Genomic DNA, 20,829 nt, shown 5'->3' on the forward strand with positions numbered 1-20,829 from the left:
AGTTTTATGACTTAAGGTATCCCTCCTTCAGACTATATTTCCTAAGGAGATCCTCTTCAGCAGTCAAAGACGTCACTGATTACTGTGTTATGTAATTATAAATCCATTTAATTTACATGTGCCGAAGTGACGTTTCACATAAAAATAAAGAGGACAAAAACTGTAGAAAGAATTAAAGAATGATAACAGACGAGTAATTTGACCAGCACAGCTCTTACCCTTGATCTTCTTTCTTTGAAAGGTAATACTGGACCCAAATTTCCAGAAGGATACAAAGTGGTCTTCCCAGTACGCACAAATTACATGTATGGGCGAATCAAGAAAAGTTTGCCAGCACTCTATGCATTTACAGCTTGTATATGGTTAAAACCTAAAGGCCCAGGTGGGATTGGAACACCTTTCTCCTACTCTGTACCTGGACAAGCCAATGAGATTGTTCTTCTAGAGTGGGGACAAAATCCTATAGAACTGCTAATTAATGATAAAGTAAGTACAGTTATTCATAAGTGTGCATGTGTGGGTATGTTTGGATGTGTGTGTTACTTAAAAAGAATGTTATGGTGTGATGTGTGTGCAGAATGAAATGTAAATACTTGATAACAGGACACACTTCTTGAAGTGTTAACTCTGTTTTGGGGAAGGGAGGTCTGTTTTACTTAAAACTATAATAGAATCTATTACCTCTTGATTTTGTTCCAATTGCTGTCTTCTTGAAGATGTGCAATTACTTAACAACTGATTAAAAACTTGGTCTGACAAAAGTGCTCCTCCAACACATAATGCCTTCTTTGCATGATTGAGTTAAAAAGCTGTATTTTTTACTGCCTAACCCAACTATACATGTATAAAGATGACAGCTAAACTAACAAACATACTGTCTGTCTTGTTATTGATGTGTAGCAAGCATATTATTACTTAAACAATTTTTAACTTGTCCTTATGTGAGTCTGCTGTAAAAGAAGACTATTAGGTCTACAAATGTAGTTACCTCAAGGGACTACACTTAACTGTTTAAAATATCTACAATTTTAACCTAGCAATGCTATTCCTCTCCATCTACCAGTTGTTTTATTGGCCTTTATTTTATCCTGCCAAAATACTATGTAAAAGTCTTCTAATGATGGTATTGTTTGTTTCGTGTTTTGTAGGGGGCTGAGCTACCTTTCACCCTAAAGGAGAAGTTCTGGCATCATGTCTGCATCACTTGGACAACCAGAGATGGAAAGTGGGAGGCATATCACAATGGTGAACTTCAGGGGTCTGGAGACAACCTGTCAGCATGGCACCATATTAAACCTAATGGAGTACTAATACTTGGACAGGATCAGGTATGAAGGGGCCAATCTAGTCTGAAAAGGCAGGATTTAGGCACTTAAATGGCAAGTAAATAGTGTTTCTGGACCATATTGTTGCTAGACAAAAGCTCATTTCCCTTGGTAGACTATATCCTAGAGTGGATCCACAAGATTATTGTTTTGAATCTGGTTCATGAATTTAATAGCTAAATAAAATGCCATTATCTGTCTGCTGGTTAATGGTCTGTATGTAATAATCCTGAGCAGGGAATCATGTTGATCAAGTGACACCTTTATTCCCACGGCAAAAACTCAAAATGTTTCAGCAAAAATATTTTCTGTGAAACCCAGAGTAACGTTTTTTTACATTTAACTAAAACTGTTACATCTCTACTGCCTTCACAAAGATCTCATATGTCTGAAACCGATAAACTACCTAACAACCCTGATCTACAACCAAAATCAGAAATATCACACTAAATTTATATTACATCTCAAATCTATTATACCATCAAAAAATTCCTGTAACTAGTAAAACCTTCTCTTGCTCCAGACAATATCCCTTCTGAGTACCTCCAACTTGCCTCAAAAACATTACACATTCAGTTGCTACACTAATTAGCAGACCACTACAAGAACAATATGATCCAGCATTATGGAAAGAATCTTACATTTCCCCAGTTCACAAAGTTGGACACGATAATTAGTATCACAAATATCAAACCAAACAGAAATTCTATCCTTGTCTCTAAGACTCTCAAAAATGCATAAACAAGCAAATACTGGGGTATTTTACTAAAAATAAGATACTCTCTGCGCAACTCAACATAGTTTCCAACCTGGATATTTAACATACATAACATTACTATTGTTCCTAAAGGCATTGTACACTAACCTAAAGCAAAATGCCCTTACTGCCTCTATCTAAAGCTTTTGATACAGTCTCACATGAAATATTACTTTACAGGCTCTCTGACTCATACCCAAGTTGCTCCCCACTAAATCGGTTTAAAAATGACCTAATAGGACATTGTAGATCATTTAAATCAGGAGGTACTATGTAATTCACATTCATTACCAACACAGAGTTCAAGTATTCATCCTCATCCTCCTACAGTTTGATATCTTTACTAATAACATACATATAAAAGTGGGTTATGTTGATCATAACTTCTCTGTAATGCATCTAATATCACTTCTATGTCAGCCTAACACCTGCATCTCTCCAATGCCATCCAGTCATTATTAGCATTCACTAACATGCTACATTCTCTCCTCCACTTTAGCATGCTATTTTCTACAGTCCTATCCTAGTTATTTTTTCACACTGGATCTAATGCAGCAATTAACTGTAATATTTCAGTCTTTAATTTTTCTCCTTTCCTACACTACTTACTCTTACTACATCATGAATGTTTTACTTTTTGTCAAAACTGAAAAGCAGTATTTATAACTCTAACATGTAACTATTATCTGCATATGTTTAGACTAACTTTAACTGCCTATTTATGCCCTCAGATGTCCCTGTAACCAAGTTTACATTGGGGAGACCAACAGGACATTTAAAGTTAGCTTATTAGAACATATAAGAGACATTAACAATAAAAAGGAGGAAAGCTCTGTAGAAGTACATTTTGAAAAATTCCATCAAGGGAGCAGTGAGGGGTACAAGGGACAGTTTTAGAAAAGGTTAATGTGTCTTGTTTTGATGTATCTCTCCTTAAAAACAGCTTTTATTCAAAGAATCAGTATATATTTTGAAGTGTAACACTTTGTATCCTAATGAGTTAAATGAAGAGCTAAATTGGAGAATGTTGATTTCAATATATAATTGATTGATTGTTAATTGATTATGGTATTTTAGGCAAGCTGTGTATTATGTTTTTTACTCCTTGAAGGCTTCTTTGCCGAGACGTCAGAGATAGAGTTTTTACAATAAAGAAGTTTTGGATCTACTGGCCGGTAGTATTTTTACTGTTTTTCTGCTTTTGGTGGTTTTCATGGTTTTTCTACATGGCCAGTGATCCACAATATAACTTGCAGCATGTTTTCTGTGATACCATTGGAGTTGGTTCACAGATGTCTTTGGACAGTTTTTTAACTAATTCTGCAGAGCGTATTTCACACCAAAATAATATGGCTAATAATGCTCAGACTACGCGTACTACATGGGGAAGATGGGAAGAAGAGAGGAACAAGGGTTACCACAACCCATTCAAAAATGTGGGTCGGAAGTTACCTTCATCGTTAACTGAAGAAAGTAAGTCTCTTTTTGAACAATTGGAAAAGTGTATATGGAAGGAGACTGCTACTTTCTTCAATTTGTCTAGTTTACAAAAAAAAAAATATATATATATTGACATTACCCCGAGGGGGTTAAGAGTTTTCTAAGACCTTACTCTTCCTTTTGATTTACAAAATGCAGCTGATGTCCAGTTCCATAAACGTTGGGTTGCTGTGGCATGCAAATGTACACTCGAGTGGTTTTTTTATCCTTTTAGAGCGAGACAGGGTTAAGCAACGAGAGCTGAAAGATCAAATTAAAATATGTCTAATACTCTGTCTTCTGGGACACATGCCGAAGTGCTTGATGTTTTTCTAACTGATATTAACCTAAAACTCAAAGATTATGAGAAGGAACTGGTGGAAAGGAAGAAAAGGAAACTGCTCTGTGACCTTCGTTATTACGAGAATGGGAAAGCCTTCATTTCCAGGGTGAATCAGAAGAAAGCATGTAATCACGTGAGGTTTCAAAGTGAGGATGATGGCTACCAAGCGAATTATTCTTCCTTTTCAGCATCAGATGGCCACTACACTTCCTTTGATAAGGAACCTGAGAATATGGAAGAATATCCAGTTTTACCGTCAGCCCAGCAGCTGGAACGGCATTATCAAACCTTTCGGACTAATTTTAACAACTATAGAGGAGGAAAACAAGGGAGAAAATGTCAACGTGAACAACCAGGACAGTTTCAGAGGGACCCCTATCTTCAGAGGGGATATAAAAGAGGTAAAAGATAATGCATTACCTCCTTCCTGTGATAGTTATGTGGTTAATCTTTCAGGATACATATTTTCTGACTGTGAGTTTGTGGTCTTGAACCACGGCTTGAAATTTACACCTACGGTGTTGCCACGTATATGTGATATTAAACGTGATGTTTTTAAATTTAGTAGAAAGTTGCATTTGAAGCATTATTTTAATTAAATGTATAAAGATGAGATTTTGGTTGATTCTGATAACAGTATGAATACTTCTGGTGAGAGTTTTTACACATGTGACTCGAAGTTTTCTTAATGCTTATTGTTATTTGGACACTCGAAACGTTCAAATTAAAAGTGTCTTTTTACCTCCTTTTTTAAATGAAGAGGTTGTTCATTTTTCTAACATGCTTAACTATGCTATTGAGGATGCATATAACAAATTCACCAGGAACAGATGTCAAGTTGAATATAATCTGTCTATTGCAGAATGGAAAGCTCGTCAAACTTTGAGTTATATGCAAGATGTTATTCTTAAACCTTCTGACAAAGGAAATAGGCTTGCTGTTATGCATTATGCTCAGTATATGGCTATGTGTGAAGAACATTTAAATAATGATAGTATTTATGAGAAAGTTAATGTGTCATTATATAATGAAGCGATTTCTAAATATGTCGAGCTATTGCAGAAAGGTTATAGATTGGGATATTTTACTGATACAGATATCAAAAAAAAGTTTAATATTGATGGATGTAAAATGGCATATTTTTATTGCCTCCCCAAAATTAATAAAAATCTTACAAAGCCCCCTGGGAGGCCTATAGTTTCTGGGTGTGAATAATTTTCACATAAACTGGGTCTTTTCCTGCATGGCTATTTGTTACCTGTAGTCAACACTTTACCATCTTACATATGGGATGTATTTGACTTCCTAGACAAGATTAAGGACATCAAGTGGAATAGTCAAATGTATTTTTTTACACTAGATGTCAAGAGCCTCTACATGAATATTCATCATGATTTTGGTATTGAAGCTCTTAGATTATTTTCTAGGTACTTCTCCAGTAGTAGAGTATATAATAGAACTTGTACACTCCTGTCTTACACATAATTATTTTGAATTCAACAATAGTTTATATAGATAGAGACAGGGTACAGCAATGGGGGCTGCCTTTGCCCCCATGTATGCCAACTTAAGTATGTGTTTTTTTGAGAACAAATATCTCTATAGGAATAAGTTTTTTCTTCAGTATGTAATTAGGTATTACAGATACATTAATTTTCTAATTTTTATAGGTCAAGGGGGACAGGAACTAGTTTTATATTTTATTACTTCCTTACACAATAACAGACATGATGTAGAATTTGATGGTCTTAACATGGGGACACAGGTATCTTATTTAGATGCTACTATTAGTATTAGGGATGGTAGTGAGTTATATACGTCAGTACACAGAAGTTTCACCAATGTATACATTTTGTTCATGGACAAAGTTGTCATCCTTTGCATACCCTGGAAGCATTACCTTATGGTGAAATGCTTAGAATATCTAGGTTGTGCAACAATATACATGATTTTAAACAGGAATTAGGGAGAACTGTTAACATGTTCAACAAGAGAGGCTATAGTAAAGATTTGATTGAGAAAAGTTGGGATACATTTTTCAAAAATAGTAATTATGAAAAGGGGAATTATGATGTGAACAAACAGTTAATATGTCCTTTCTGTAGGATGGACAAAGAACACAAAGATGTTATTTACTTTGTTACAACATTTGGCTGTTTCAGCTCTGAAATTGTACAGCAAATAAAGTATTACTGGAATTATCTTTGTTCCTTGAAAAATGTGTCCACATGGCTTAATGAGAAACTGTGAATCTCTTATAGAAGAGGTAAAAATATACAGAATTTTATAGTGAGAGGGAGGTTCTGTATTCCATCTATGAACTTAAGTTACAGACCAACAAAAAGGGGTACTTCCATCTGTGGCAAATGTAAAACCTGTACATTTCTGGTAAAAAGTTTTATGAAGATTAATAATATTCCTTTAGAAACAAGGAACAACTTTACTTGTGACAGTGAGAGTGTTATGTATGCCCTCAGATGTCCCTGTAACCAAGTTTACATTGGGGAGACCAACAGGATATTTAAAGTTAGGTTATTAGAACACATAAGAGACATTAACAATAAAAAGGAGGAAAGCTCTGTAGAAGTACATTTTGAAAAATTCCATCAAGGTAGCAGTGAGGGGCTACAAGGGACAGTTTTAGAAAAGGTTAATGTGTCTTGTTTTGATGTATCTCTACTTAAAAAACAGCTTTTATTCAAAGAACCGGTGTATATTTTGAAGTTTAACACTTTGTACCCTAATGGGTTAAATGAAGAGCTAAATTGGAGAATGTTGATTTCAATATATAATTGATTGATTGTTAATTGATTATGGTATTTTAGGCAAGCTGTGTATTATGTTTTTTACACCTTGAAGGCTTCTTTTCCGAGACGTCAGATATAGAGTTTTTACAATAAAGAAGTTTTGGATCTGCTGGCCAGTTGTCTTTTTACTGTTTTTCTGCTTTTGGTGGTTTTCATAACTTTAACTGCCTGCTTATTAATCTTAATAGCTTAATGTTAAAACCAGTTGTAATGTAATGTAACTTGATGAGTCTTCCGACTAACATTTGTTCTGTACCTTAACACTTTTTTCCTTAGTATTTCACTGAAAGTGGTATCAATTTAATCAGATTTCCCAGTTAAAAAATGTAAAATAAATAATTTAAATAAAATGAATATAAAACCAATTTTCTTATTCTGTCAAACTTTTAAGTAAATGATATCAGTATATTTTTTTTAAAAAAGCTTCTGGGATTCAAAGATGGCTGCTGTTCTGTGAACACTGCTGAATTGCAGCTCTACATTTAACCTGAGGAAATCAAAACCCTGAGTGGATACTATAAAGTTTTTAACATCAAAACTTCGATAAACTTATTCTAACTACACTTATTTATCCTGGATTGAGAAGAAAAACCGGAAAAAAGGAATATATTTCACTGGATTACAACAGATTAGCTAGCTCTGCAGAGAAGAATACACAAAGGAACAGTGTGCTTTTTATATTGCAACTTTTTGTGTTCCAATAAGATGTCAAAAGAAGACAAAAGCATGGATATAACTACGACTAAAACAAAATTATTGGAATTGCAATCACCAGAAAAAGATGTGACTACTAAACGACAAAAAATTACTAAAGCACAGGAACAACAGAAACTAGGGACTAAAACTAAAGCTGATCAAGCTTTAAATATGGAGGATATCAAAACTGCACTTCTGCCTATACAAGAAGCTTTAAAAGAACTGACTTGTCAAATACAATCATTTGGAATTTCATGTACTCAGTTGCTGGAAAGAATGGATAAGACGGAGGCTCAAATTTCTGATACTGAGGACAAATTAGTTTTACTGGAAAAAAAACTAATCTGCATGATGTGGATATACAGGCTATACAAAGTAAGCTTACAGACCTAGAAGCAAGATCCAGGAGAAACAATATCATTGTCAGAGGGATTCCTGAATCCATTCAGTATAATGAACTAATTCCATCCATACTACAAATATTTGCAGTGCTTTTAAATGATTCTAATAGTGTGAAACAAATCATCGTGGAAAGAGCACACAGAGCTTTGAGAGAGGTACAAGCTTCTAATTTTCCTAGAACTGTGTATGTTAAACTGCTTAATTATCAAGATGTAAATAGAATACTTATTACTGCAAAACAAGGTGGAGGCTATATTATGTGGAAAAACAATAAAATATCTCTGACACAGGATTTACCTATACAGATCAAACAGGCTAGACAGTCTCTGTCTCCTTACTGCAAATTTCTTATTGACAAACAAATTAAGTTTCAAATGAAATATCCTAATATGCTTATATTTACAGTGGATGGGGTTAAACATTCTGTTTCCACCAAAAATGAGGCAAGAAATCTGTTTCTTAAAATTTTCAAGGCTTTACCTGCATCAGAGACTTGAATTGAACTTTTGCTGGGACTGGCATGTTGATGAGGCTAGAATCATTGTTTACTGTGCTTCGAGGACTGGGTAATCCTTTGTTTGCATTTGTGAAGCTTTAGGCCTTTTCCTGAGTAATAAAACTGTTTGCTTTTCCTTATCTTGATCTCCTGCACTTGTTTCCTGACATTTTATGACTTCTAAAATCTGTTTTTGACAAGGAGGAAGACAGGAAGTGCTTAAAATGCTGTCAAGGGTGCAGATTTCATTGTGGCACTTCCGGGAGTCCGTCTGCAAAAGTGGTCCCCCATCGCGAGCATTTCACAGGACTTCCTGGTTTGGAAAACCAAAGAGAACTGTTTTAAACACTCTCTTGTTTATTTAACATTAACTAATACTGTTCTATAGTAATTTAAGCATATAGGAACTTGTTAGGAACTTCATTTATTAACTTTTAGTCAACATTTTGTAGTTATATTATTTAGAGAGGGTGCAGGGATTTAGCAATATTTATTTAACCTGTCAGCATAGTTTTTAATGTTTTGTGTTATTTTTATTATTTTATTTAGTTAGAAGCTTGCTTTATTATGAAACTAGTATAAGGTGAATGTATAACAAAGGATATTAACAATTTGCTGTCTATTTGCTTTAATATAGGGTTATATATTAGTAGGTATTTTTTTTTCTCTTTTTTAATGCATGTGGTTTATGTATAGATAGCTAATCCAACTACTAAAAGTGCATTATTTTTTTACTTTATTCTTTTTACATGTACTGTACTGTTACATTTTTAATTCGATTTCTTTAAATAGTAATTAACCAAAGAGATGTAGTTTATGGCTGTGTTTGTTAGGGAATGTTTAGTTTAGGCTTTGTCGTAGTGAAGTTAGGTTTTATAGGTCTTAATTGTGATACATGTGTGAAATTTTACATTGTGGTGTTTTTATATCTGCTTTTTCTTTTAAACCCTTTGTCATTCTATATTATACAGGACCTATACATCTCCTGGTCCGGAGTTAGAGTGTGTATGCACTGGTTGAGGACGGGATATAAGGATTGCTTCCAGATTATGTATGGTTTTGAATTTACTGTTTTTTGTTTTTACTATGCTCTCTCTCCAAAACTTTCATTTTACAGTGAATCTTTGAAATGTGGGAAGTAGATTCATGGAATGTTAAAGGGCTCCAGAGCTTGAAGAAGAGGAAACTGGTGTTACATATATTGTTGCAGGCTAAGGCATGGTTTATCCTACTCCAAGAAATGCATTTAATGAATTCTCAATGGGGTGATGTTAAAAAAAAGAAATGGATTAGGGAAGTAGTAGTATCTGAAGGTAAGTCAAATAGTGCAGGGGTAGCCATAATTATTAAAGATCAATACAAGGAAAATATATTAGATTCTAATACATATAAAAATGGACGGTGGTGCTATGTTATTCTTTCATCTACCTTATTTGATAAACCTATTTTACTTTTAAATATATATGCTCCCTGTAATGATCAACAATTATTCATAGCATCACTATATTCAATTTTAACACAATTTGATAGATATTATGTAATTGTTGGAGGTGATTGGAATACCTACCAGAATCCGAAGTTGGATAGATCTTGTCCACAAAGAGCATTTAACAAGCATGCTGTATTAGCACTGAATGATCTTAAAGAAGACTTTCAATTATATGATCCATTTCACTATCTGAATAATGATAATAGTACAAGCAATTTTACCTTTTATTCCCCATGTCACAAAATGTGGTCCAGAATTGATTTCTTCCTCATATCAAGAGTATTGATCAATCTAGAACCTACAGTTATTGTACATGCCCATTATATATCAGACCATTCTAAAATTTCATTGAGTTTTAGTAAGGGGGTAAAGGATACTTTGAGACAAAGAGGTTATAATTGGTCTCTTAATCCAAATTTATTGAATAAGGAGGATATAATACTGGAAATAACAAAGTACCTGAAAGACTTATTGATTGGTTTAGGGAAACAACAATTTGCCCCAGATATTGAATGGGCAACAGTTAAAGCTCAAATAATAGGGACACTTTTGCAAAAAGCATCTTATTATAAAAAGATATTAAACAAAGATATTCAAACTTTAGAAATAAAAATTTAATTACTTGATCAAGAACTGATTAGGAATTTTCGTGAGCAAACAGAGAAGGAACTGATTAAATGTCAAAAGGATCTCTTTTTACTTCAGAATAGTAGATTAACATTTCAAGAATACAAGACGTTAGTGAGGTATGCCAATCATGTTCAAACACCATCGAGAGCATTAGCTAGGATCATTAATCAAACGAAACCAACCGTGCAGATTTCGGAAATACAATTTAATAATAAAACATATTCTAAAACTGGGGATATTCTTAATATCTTTGAGAAAATATACACTAATATTTATACTGGACAAAGGGCTATGACCCCTAACAGGAATTATGAACAATTTCTACATTCAATTAAGTTTCCAACAATAGGAAAGGACATTCAAAATGACTTTGTTAAACCGATATCTGAAGAAGAAATAGTATATGTAATTCAGTATATGAAATCACATAAATCAACAGGTCCTGATGGCTTGACAGTGGAATTTTATAAAAAGTTTGCAGATATTTTTGGTAAGATACTTTCAGTTGTGTTTAACTACATAATTAGGAATAAAATTAATGATCCACATCTTAACGCCTCAAAAACTATTTTTATACATAAAGCCAATTCAGATCCTCAAAATCCGGATAATTATAGACCGATATCATTAATAAATGTAGACATTAAAATTCTAACCTCTATTATAGCATCTAGACTGAAGAGAATCATGACTCATATCATTTCCAAAGAACAGACTGGTTTTATGGCAGGTAGACAGCCAGTGATAATACACTCACATTACATACTATGTTAGAGCATGCTAAGCAAAATAATTTAAATATTTATGCCCTTATAATTGATGCCCAGAAATCCTTTGATAGGGTCGATACAAATTTCTTGTTTGATCTTTTACCGTATTTTAATATCACATGAGTTTGTCCAAATGTTACAAATATTATATAGTAATCCCTATACTACATTGTATATTAATAAAAACTTCTCTTAAAGAATACAGATTAAGAATGGAACACGCCAGGGTTGCCCTTTGTCCCCTTTATTATTTAATATCTATCTTGAACCATTGTTTTTATATATTAAACAAAATGTTTATCATAATGTCCCAATAATTTATAGAACTAAAATATTAATGGCAGCTTTTGCTGACGATCTTAGCATTTATTGTGCATCTCCATTATCAGATACTGAAAAATTATTGAAGGCTGTTAATGAGTTCTCAAAAGTCTCTAATTATAAAATTAACTTGAAAAAAACAATATCTTCCCTTTAAAGACACCTAAACCCTTTTCGTTATTGCCCTTAGTGGGACAGGTATCATTTAAAGAAAATATTAAATATCTAGGTATTGAGTTCTCTACAGATAATAAAGACTTTTACAATAATAATATTAAAGCAATCTGGGAACAAATAATTTCGGATTTTGGGAGATGGAAAAATTTACGACTGCCAATGTTAGCTAAAGTTTCAATTATCAAAATGAACATATTACCACGATTATTGTATATTTTTAGGTCAGCCAATTTATTACATTCGAAGACATTTTTTAAAAAGATTCATAAAGAATTGGCTAAATTCATTTGGGAACCAAAGAAAACCAGGATATCTTATGATAAATTAATGACCCCAAAAAATAGAGGAGGACTGGAATTACCTAATTTTGAAATGTATTATTTAATTGTAAATTCTAATAGAATTTTAAGAATTGCCAATTATGATATAAATAATACTAAGTGGACACCACTTTGGGTAGTTCTGAATTATAAATATATTCTAAAGTTAAATATCAATCCTAAAGCAATTCTTTTTTAGGTATGCATACGTTGAAATTCTATGGGTTTATTGAACACATCAAAACGAACATATTTTCTTTACATAACTTATTTCATTCATTAGATTTGGTTCAACATATGATGGTTTTTCAACCCTTTCATAAGAATCCTAATTTAAAATTGAATAATCAACTAATTGATCTCAACAAGTTTACATTGATAGTTAATCTAACTTTGATTGATATATATATATATATATATAAACATCTTGACAGTTCGGCCAACCAAATAACACAAGAACTTAACTTACCTAAAATGTATCTGGTTATTCTGAGACAAATTAGAGAACTCACTATAAGCTATTTTAAAAGTTTTAAACCGGAAGAAGAGGCTATTAATAAATGCTCTTTGTTGTGGCAAGCTCTCCAACAGGATCTTAAATATATCACGACAGCAAATCAATTAATTAAAGAATTTCAATTTCATGATAAAATTTTGTTATCAAACTACTGGGAAGAGAAAATTTTACTGACAGATAGAAGTAATATGTTAAAAGCAATTGACTTGACCATCAAATCTACTTCTCTTCAAAAATTAATATATACCCAGTTGATGATTTAGAACAATGCATATTATACACGCCTTACCCTGCATAAATTTAATCCCAAAAATTCACCAACTTGTCCATATTGTAAGAATCAACCAGCTGATCTTCTTCATATGTTCTGGAGTTGTAAATGTATTTTCAAACTTTGGAATTCCCTTAAGAGTCAGCTTCAGAAGGTGGGTTACCAAAGTACAACATTATCATGGAAATTTATGATTCTGCATATTCCCCCGAAAGAGATCCCTAAATCACAAATTATTATATATAATCATATTTTTCTATTAATGAAGCTTTATATAGCTTCAAATTGGTTAGACCCATCTAAAACTTCATGGCAGAACTTTAGAGTTCTAGTAACAAAACATATATTGGCTCATAAATTACTATTAAACCCACAAAATAAAAATGTTTATAATCCAAAAATTTGGGAACAGATTTTTAATATTATACTAGCATAGTATTTTCAACTTGGAAATATTAATAATTATTTATGTGTGTGGAGAGAATTTAGTAATCAACTGTCTATTACTTGCATTTACTCTTATGCTTTTTTATATTTACATATATTACATGGAAGCATTATTGTAAATATTGTATATAGAGTGTGGTTATTAGTGATGTTAGTTAATGTTTGATTTGTGAATATATGTTATTTTTGATCTTACTTGTGTTTGAAAATAATATAACAATAAAGATTTATTATGGGAAAAAAAAGCTTCTCTGATTTTAGGCTTTTGTCACTGTAAATATTTGGATTTTAGGTGTCATTTTTGAGGCTAGAGGCTGCGAGCCTTCTTAATTCATATGGAAAATAGGGACCTATTTGCATATGTTTATAATGAAAACAAAATAAAAATGATTTTGAAAAAAAGAAAACAGGAACCCTGTTGTTAATTGTTTAGCCTGTTCTTTTTATTAAATAGACCAGTTAAAAAAACATGCATTCAGATGCACAGACATGCTTTTATTTCCCAATCTGTATCAGGATCAACTACTCAGCATCGGTTAGCAGATTCATTTTGTCTCTTTCATTTTAGAGCACTAGTTCCTAGATTACAGTTTACCCCTGATAGCCCACAAGAACATTTTTGCCCCTTCCCATTCATTTCCTTTCCTATTCTTGTGACCCTTTAGTGGTCATTGAAGCTGTTCTGTAGCTAACCAGTTGTCTCTGAGACCTTTAACTTAGTGCAGTCAAGCTTACACTATACAGTGGGTCAAAGGTAGTGATGATAAGACCAGAAAAGAAGTGCATCCAAAGTACTGTTGTGATAGCAGTCCCCACTGCACCACTTCATCTACTTTTAAATGCACACTATGCCCACAGTACATATGCTCACAATCTTCAAAATACCACAGAAGATAGCCTAATATTCACCACTGACTTTCAAAACAAAAAGTCTAAAAATATAACACTACTACACAGTTATAAATTGTGGGGGTTATCAGGGATTAATCATGCCTTTTGTGTGTGCTGAGACAGAATATACTATACTGCTACCACTATATTATGATTATCTGTGATTTTTTTAAACACATTTGTTGAATTATCCCTTGTGACATAGGCACAATTACATTTATATAAAAGTAATCAAACTGTATTAACAAGTTAAAATTGACAAGCATTATGCTTCACATATATCATTTTATATCAGGTAACCTAAGCAACATTACAGACATTATTCATTTCCTTCCCCCTTTTTTAAAACAAGAAATATCTTTATTAAACCATCACTGTTTGCCCATTTGTTCCTCATAAATGGCAACATTTGTAAAGGTATTGTGCTTAGCAATTTAACTCCTTCATACCTATGGGCACCTGACTGTCTGGATTAAACTAGCTATCAGGTCTGGTGACTAAACATCAAGAACCCTGCAAAGTTAAAAGAATTTCCCTAAATTGTGAGGGAGAATTCTATCCATTCCACCACTTCTGAACAGCAATGCCCACTTATTGCAACTAATGGTAAAAGTGCACACACACACACACACACACACACACACACACACACACACACACACACACACACACACACACACACACACACACACACACACACACACCTTACCTCTCAACTTCTTAGTGCAAAACATTTAAACAGCGATATAAATAAGAGAAGGACAAAGGCCCAACCAGAAGGCTGATGGCCATCCATTTCAGTAATCCAGTTGGCCACGCTCCCCGACTTCAAAATCTAAACATTCTATGAAAATGTGTACCCAGGTATGTTCTAGCAAGTGGATTTATTGAGTTTTCCAGCTGCTGGCAGTGTGTTTCATTCATTTGGAGTCGTTTTTGCACTGGTTTGCTCACTTTATTATTTTATTATGTTCTAACAATTCCCAAAGGACACGAAGTCTGAACTGAACTCTGTGTCCTCACCACCATACCTCTCCCCCTCCTATAGCAAAAAAATTTTTTTTTTGACCAAGCTATCAGTGCCTTAGGAAAACTACATATCTGACTGAAGTGCTATGGAATATTGTCTGCCCACTCACTCACAATTGACTTCAAGAGAGTCCGTACATATGAGCTCAGCCATTAATGGAATACTCAAAGCAAGAGACAGGGGAAAGAAATAGACTGACAAGCTTTCTTTCATATCATACATGTGAGGAAAAAAAAAAAGAAGCATGAACAGGAAACCCATAGGGACACTGGGAACATGTGCCAGCTCCCCAGATGATACCAGCGGTGATCCAAACTAGAGAACATCACACTGTGGGAAGCAACTCCACCCATTGTGCCACTGTGCCATCCAAGCCTGTTGAGAATTGTTGAAGGTTTATGTATAAAACAAGAGGCATGATGCTAGTGGAAAATGTCTGCCCAGCTAAGGCTGCCCCCCTCCAGGGTGCCAGCACCTTCCACCTGCCACCCACCAACCTTCAGCACAGATGCTTTCAACCTATACCTCTCAACCTTTTAGAACTAGCGATCTGGACAAAGCCATAAGTAGTTGGAGGACAAAGGACCAACACTGTGGACACTTTTTTAAATGTTGCTCTTTCACACTTAGAAAGCCAATAGCACAGGTCCTGCATTACCATGAAGGGTATTAAGTCTGAAACTCAAATGTCTGTCAATATTTTGACTTCAGCCCATGATGCATTACTATTTCTCTGGAGAAGTACTGACTAAAACAGTAGTACCAATTCGGCACCAGCCGCAACTTCCCATGTGCGATGACGAACTGCTACTGGCAGCTGCCTCCCAGCACACACATTGCTTTGTCAAAACTGGTTGCCATAGTGGCAAGCTTTGCACTAGTAGGAACTGAAGTCCCAAAGTCAATTGCCCTGCTTTTAAACTGCAGCTGTTATCCATTTGCCAGCAACATGCCATAAACCACCATGAAAGCACAGTTTAATAGATTTGAGGTTAGAAGTTTGAATAGAAAATTTTTTTTGAAGAAGTTTTATAGTATGCATAAACCATGTTTAGTAAGTGCAACTACCTAGGTAGAATAGTTGTATCTCAAGCTAAGTGAGAGTGCGGTACATTGAAATCAGGTAATGAAAATTTATTCCTGGAGTGGGTACACTTACAATAGTTATTAGAAAGTGATTATAATAAAAATATTGGTTAGGTGTTTCTTAAATCTCTTTCTCCCCCTTCCTGTTTAGGTAAATCTCAATTCTAGCCATTTATACTAAGAACATTTTGTAGCCGACTTGTAATAATATGACTTGCATATAAAGCAATTTACCAGAACTCTTAAGTGTTATAACTTATTAGTATAACTATTTTTCACAGGAACAGAAAGTGTATGCATAACTTTAAATATTCTGATAATGTAATGCAATTTAGCTTTATATTGCTCTTAGGGAGCAAATTAAGAAGTCAACAAGTGAAATTAAAGTCAGCATGCAGGAAAGCTGCTTCCATAATCCACCTGGTCTTCTAAGCATACCTCACAAGTTAAGAAACAAACCCCCTAGATCTAGCAGAATTTTCCTTGTTAAAACAATTGTGTTTTTTTAATAAGCTCAAACCTACACTGCACGTGGGCGGTGACCAACCATCAACAGTGGGTACCTCGCATCTGCCATAGCACCCAAAATACCCACCACATGGCCTGCCTGCCACAGAACTGTGAGGTGTGGCTCCCAACCATTGAGACCACCATGCCTCCCCCAGACCGCCACGGCTCCACCACACAACTGTGCTGCAAAGCTTGCACCACAGTGACAACTCCACAACAGACCCACACACCCGAATGCTATACTCCAACCCTGCAACCTGCAGGACATGTTCACCACATGGTTCAGGCCCATACCTCGCTATAAGTTTGGACAAAGCCATAGGTAGAAGTGGAACAAAATACATTGTTATTACACTTATCTTCATTAACCTGAATTTCTTGCCGGGATTCTTTTTTTTTTTTTTATTAATATACATATCTTAACTGTATGATAATTTGCCAGCAACTTTTCAGAAACCACATTGCCCCCAACTAGGACATATGCAAAGGCTCCAGGAAAGCCCACGAAACAATGCCCCATGAAAACTCTCCCAAAACTCCCCAGCTGTGACCCAACCCAACATCAGCAATGCCATCAGAGAGAAAAAAAAACATTCACTATCACCCACAAGACAGCAGCAGGCAAGGCAAATGAACACACTCTTAGAAAATTCAACAATGTCACCATTGTACCTCACCTAGAAACTACTGCATCATCTGCAAACCACCATACTTTAGCCCTGAACTCACAGTACAGCATCTATGGACACCCTTTGAAAAGGATCATTGGCATGGTGTGGACACATCTAATTAAAAACACATTTCAAATACAAAAAAGTCCTAGGGCAGTCCACAAACCAGACCAAAAAAGTACAAATGCAAGCATAAAAAATCAACGCAATTTATTTAGGATGGTAAGCGCTTTCACGAATTGCTTCATCAGACCATATAAAATCAGAACGGTCACAGAGAATTTAAATCCATTATAGCAACCAATCAAAACTCAATCAATAATTACATCATATTAAAGTAACACTCACTCAAATATACACAAATATCAAAGCAGGCTAAAAATGTATAAATGTTCACATAAACATAAAATAAAATATGACGAATTTCAAAAAATAATAACTGCAAAATTCATGGAAGTAAAAATGCATACATCTAGTTGTTGTGAGTATGATCTATATATGCAAAAACATATAAATATATATATACAAGAATCAGTTTACATAGTTAATATAGTTATATGAAAAACATAAATTATAAAAGTTAATTAATCTAACGAAAAATTTCAACTATCCAAGTAAAGATTAATGCCCTCTCAAAATTCAGAAAAATAAAAAATCAAAAACTGGGTACATACATCCATGTGAATGATAGAAAATATATATATGCATGTACAAAAAACATGATAGGTAAAATATAATGGATATATACATATAAAAGCAAATCACAGCAATCACTATTATTCTATGCAAACAGAGAGCTTCCTTTGCTTCAAAGTTGGTTTTATGGATGCCCTCTCATTCAAATCCTTCCCTCTATCGGCTCTGAGCCGCAAGATCATTCTTACCTCCTTACTTTCAGTTACATTCCTGATATCACTCTCACATGTAGTTGGAATCACCTCATCAGTAACCATAAACTTAAAATAATGATCATCCCCAGCTGTGATCACATGTTTTGATAGGGCATTGTTATTATACCTGATCCTGATGCTGTATAAGTGATCCCTCATTCTTTCTTGCAATGACCGGTTGGTCTTACCAACATAAAATGATCTACAAAGCCCACAAATAACAAGGTAGACCACATTTTGCGTTCTACAGTTGGCATGGACCCTAAACTCAAACCTCTGACCAGAGTCTGGGTATGTAAAGGTACCAGTGGTATCTATATAACCACAAAAAAAATGCAGTGTCCACAGGGATGGGTGCCTAATTATCCAAATGTACTTCTCCCACTCTCTTTATTATAACATAATAACCTTTTTAAGTTGTGTTTGTTTTTAAAAAGGAAGGTCGGTTGATCACCAACTATGCTCCTGACTTGTGGATCTGTAGTCGGGACCCGCCAATTCTTCCTAATGATATCTGAAATTGGTTTAATATGTGTGGTAAAATACATAGGTATATTTAGACTGTTGAAATATTGTGTTCCTATATGGCAACTATCTACTTCCTGATATGGTGAAAAATAAGGTCTCGCCCTGTCTCTCATGAGCTCACTCAAGTCAACTAGGCTACTTTCTAATTCTTGCTGGCTATAACCCCTGACAGTCAACATGTCTTTCAGAGTAGATAACTCCTGTTGAAAACCTACATCGGATGCATTTAATCTGGATACTCTCATGCCCTGACCCTTAGTTACATTCTTAAAAGTATATCCTGGGTGCATACTGCTTCTGTGCAAAAGAGTATTCCTATAGCACTTTTTCCTATATACACCTGTGTTGATCATTCCACTTTCAAGTGTCTCTACATATACGTCCAAATACTCTATTCTAAGCTGTGAGCAGTTCATGGTAAATTTCAGATAATCAAGCCTTTCATTCAGATCTAATAGAAATCTACTCAGGCCCTCACTAGTACCTCTCCACACCAGGAAAAGGTCATCAACAAAATGTCAATAGAAGGTCACATACCTAGAATATGAGTCCATCTTAAAAAGAATCTCTTCTTCTCACACAGCCATATACATGTTGTCGTAGCTACTGGCACATGAAGTGCCCATAGCTATGCCATCACGTTGTAAATAGATGTCATTATTAAATGTAAAGGCATTATTCTCTAATATAGTTTCTAGGAACAGACCGATGAGATCAATTCATTAATGGTCATAATCACTATGACCATGTAGATACCTCTGTACAGACTGTACTCCCACATCATTGGGTATAATAGTAAAGAGGGATTGCACATCTAGGGTGACAAAATAAAATTGAGAATCCAACATTACTAAATTATTATATTGATATAGGTCTATCAGGTATTGTTTGGTGTCCCTTAGAATGTAAACATTTTTATCCAAGATGGGTCTTGGCCATTTTTCCATGAAGAGGGAAAAGGGCTCAGTGAGCCATCCCCTCCCAGCAACAATGGGCCTCATCGGTGGGTTTCCTCCATCTTTGTGGGCTTTAGGCAACCCCTGTATAGAGGGCAGCAAAGGAAAATCACCTTTCTAAAAACCTAAACAGATTAATGTCTATCATATCACTCTTCAATAAATCTTCTAACATAAAAGAGACCCTATCATGCAAACTATGTACCTTCTCTAAATCAATACGAAGACAAAACTGTTCATCACTTAACATTCTGTTCATACTCCCAAATAATCACACTTATTCATGATGACAATAGGGCTTCTTTTATCTGCAGGTCTAATCATGATTGAATTATCAGTCTGTAAACTCTTAAGTGCACATTGCTCTCTATAACTAAAATTATAGTTTGTACAAACTTAGAAAGTTGCTAAATAACACATTTTTTATTAGTCATATAGAGCTCTTTCAAAGCCACCAAGAACAAGTTACAGCAATCTCCACTAAGTTATTTCAGGTTCATCCGAGACAGGAAATTACTGCCTCTGACACACACCCATGACAACGATACACTGAGCAGTATAAAGTTAACATTAGAACAGATGGACAGTATCAATCTGTTCATCACAGCTTGTTAATGCCTTATTCAACAGCAAACTGCCTAAAGAATGTGTTCAGTTATCCTCCAGACAGTGGAATCACAAAGGATCCCACAGAGATCTCATTTTCCTGCTGCATGTAAAAGGAAGCTAATACTTCCCTTCTAGCATGCCAGAGCAGTGAGAGCTTGCATGCCTGACATAAAGGCTGAGCCTTCCACCCCCATGATCTCCTTCAGACCAGCACCCATCATATATAGGCCAGCAAACAAAACAGGAAAGAAAAAAACAGCAAACAAAACAGGAAAGAAAAAAAAAACCTCAACCACAATACCCCTCATCATGCCTGACTAAAAGCAGTCCAGGCCTACCTGCACCAGAATACCTACAAGTCGTCATGGATGTAATACTTTACAATGGATGTAATACTTGCAATAGCAAGTT

General features: G+C 34.6%; 1 protein-coding gene across 1 annotated transcript in view; it reads left to right on the plus strand.

Moving 5' to 3' along the window:
- Positions 1-20,829, plus strand: part of NPTXR (neuronal pentraxin receptor) — a 378,739-nt gene that overhangs the window by 345,623 nt on the left and 12,287 nt on the right. Inside the window, exons 3-4 of the mRNA XM_044066312.1 lie at positions 242-486; positions 1,149-1,328. Of these exons, the coding sequence (XP_043922247.1) occupies positions 242-486; positions 1,149-1,328 (425 nt within the window). The remainder of the gene's footprint in view (positions 1-241; positions 487-1,148; positions 1,329-20,829) is intronic.

The sequence above is a fragment of the Protopterus annectens genome, chromosome 1.part0 (genome assembly GCF_019279795.1).
Source record: "Protopterus annectens isolate FY-2018-M chromosome 1.part0, PAN1.0, whole genome shotgun sequence".
NCBI lineage: Eukaryota > Metazoa > Chordata > Ceratodontiformes > Protopteridae > Protopterus > Protopterus annectens.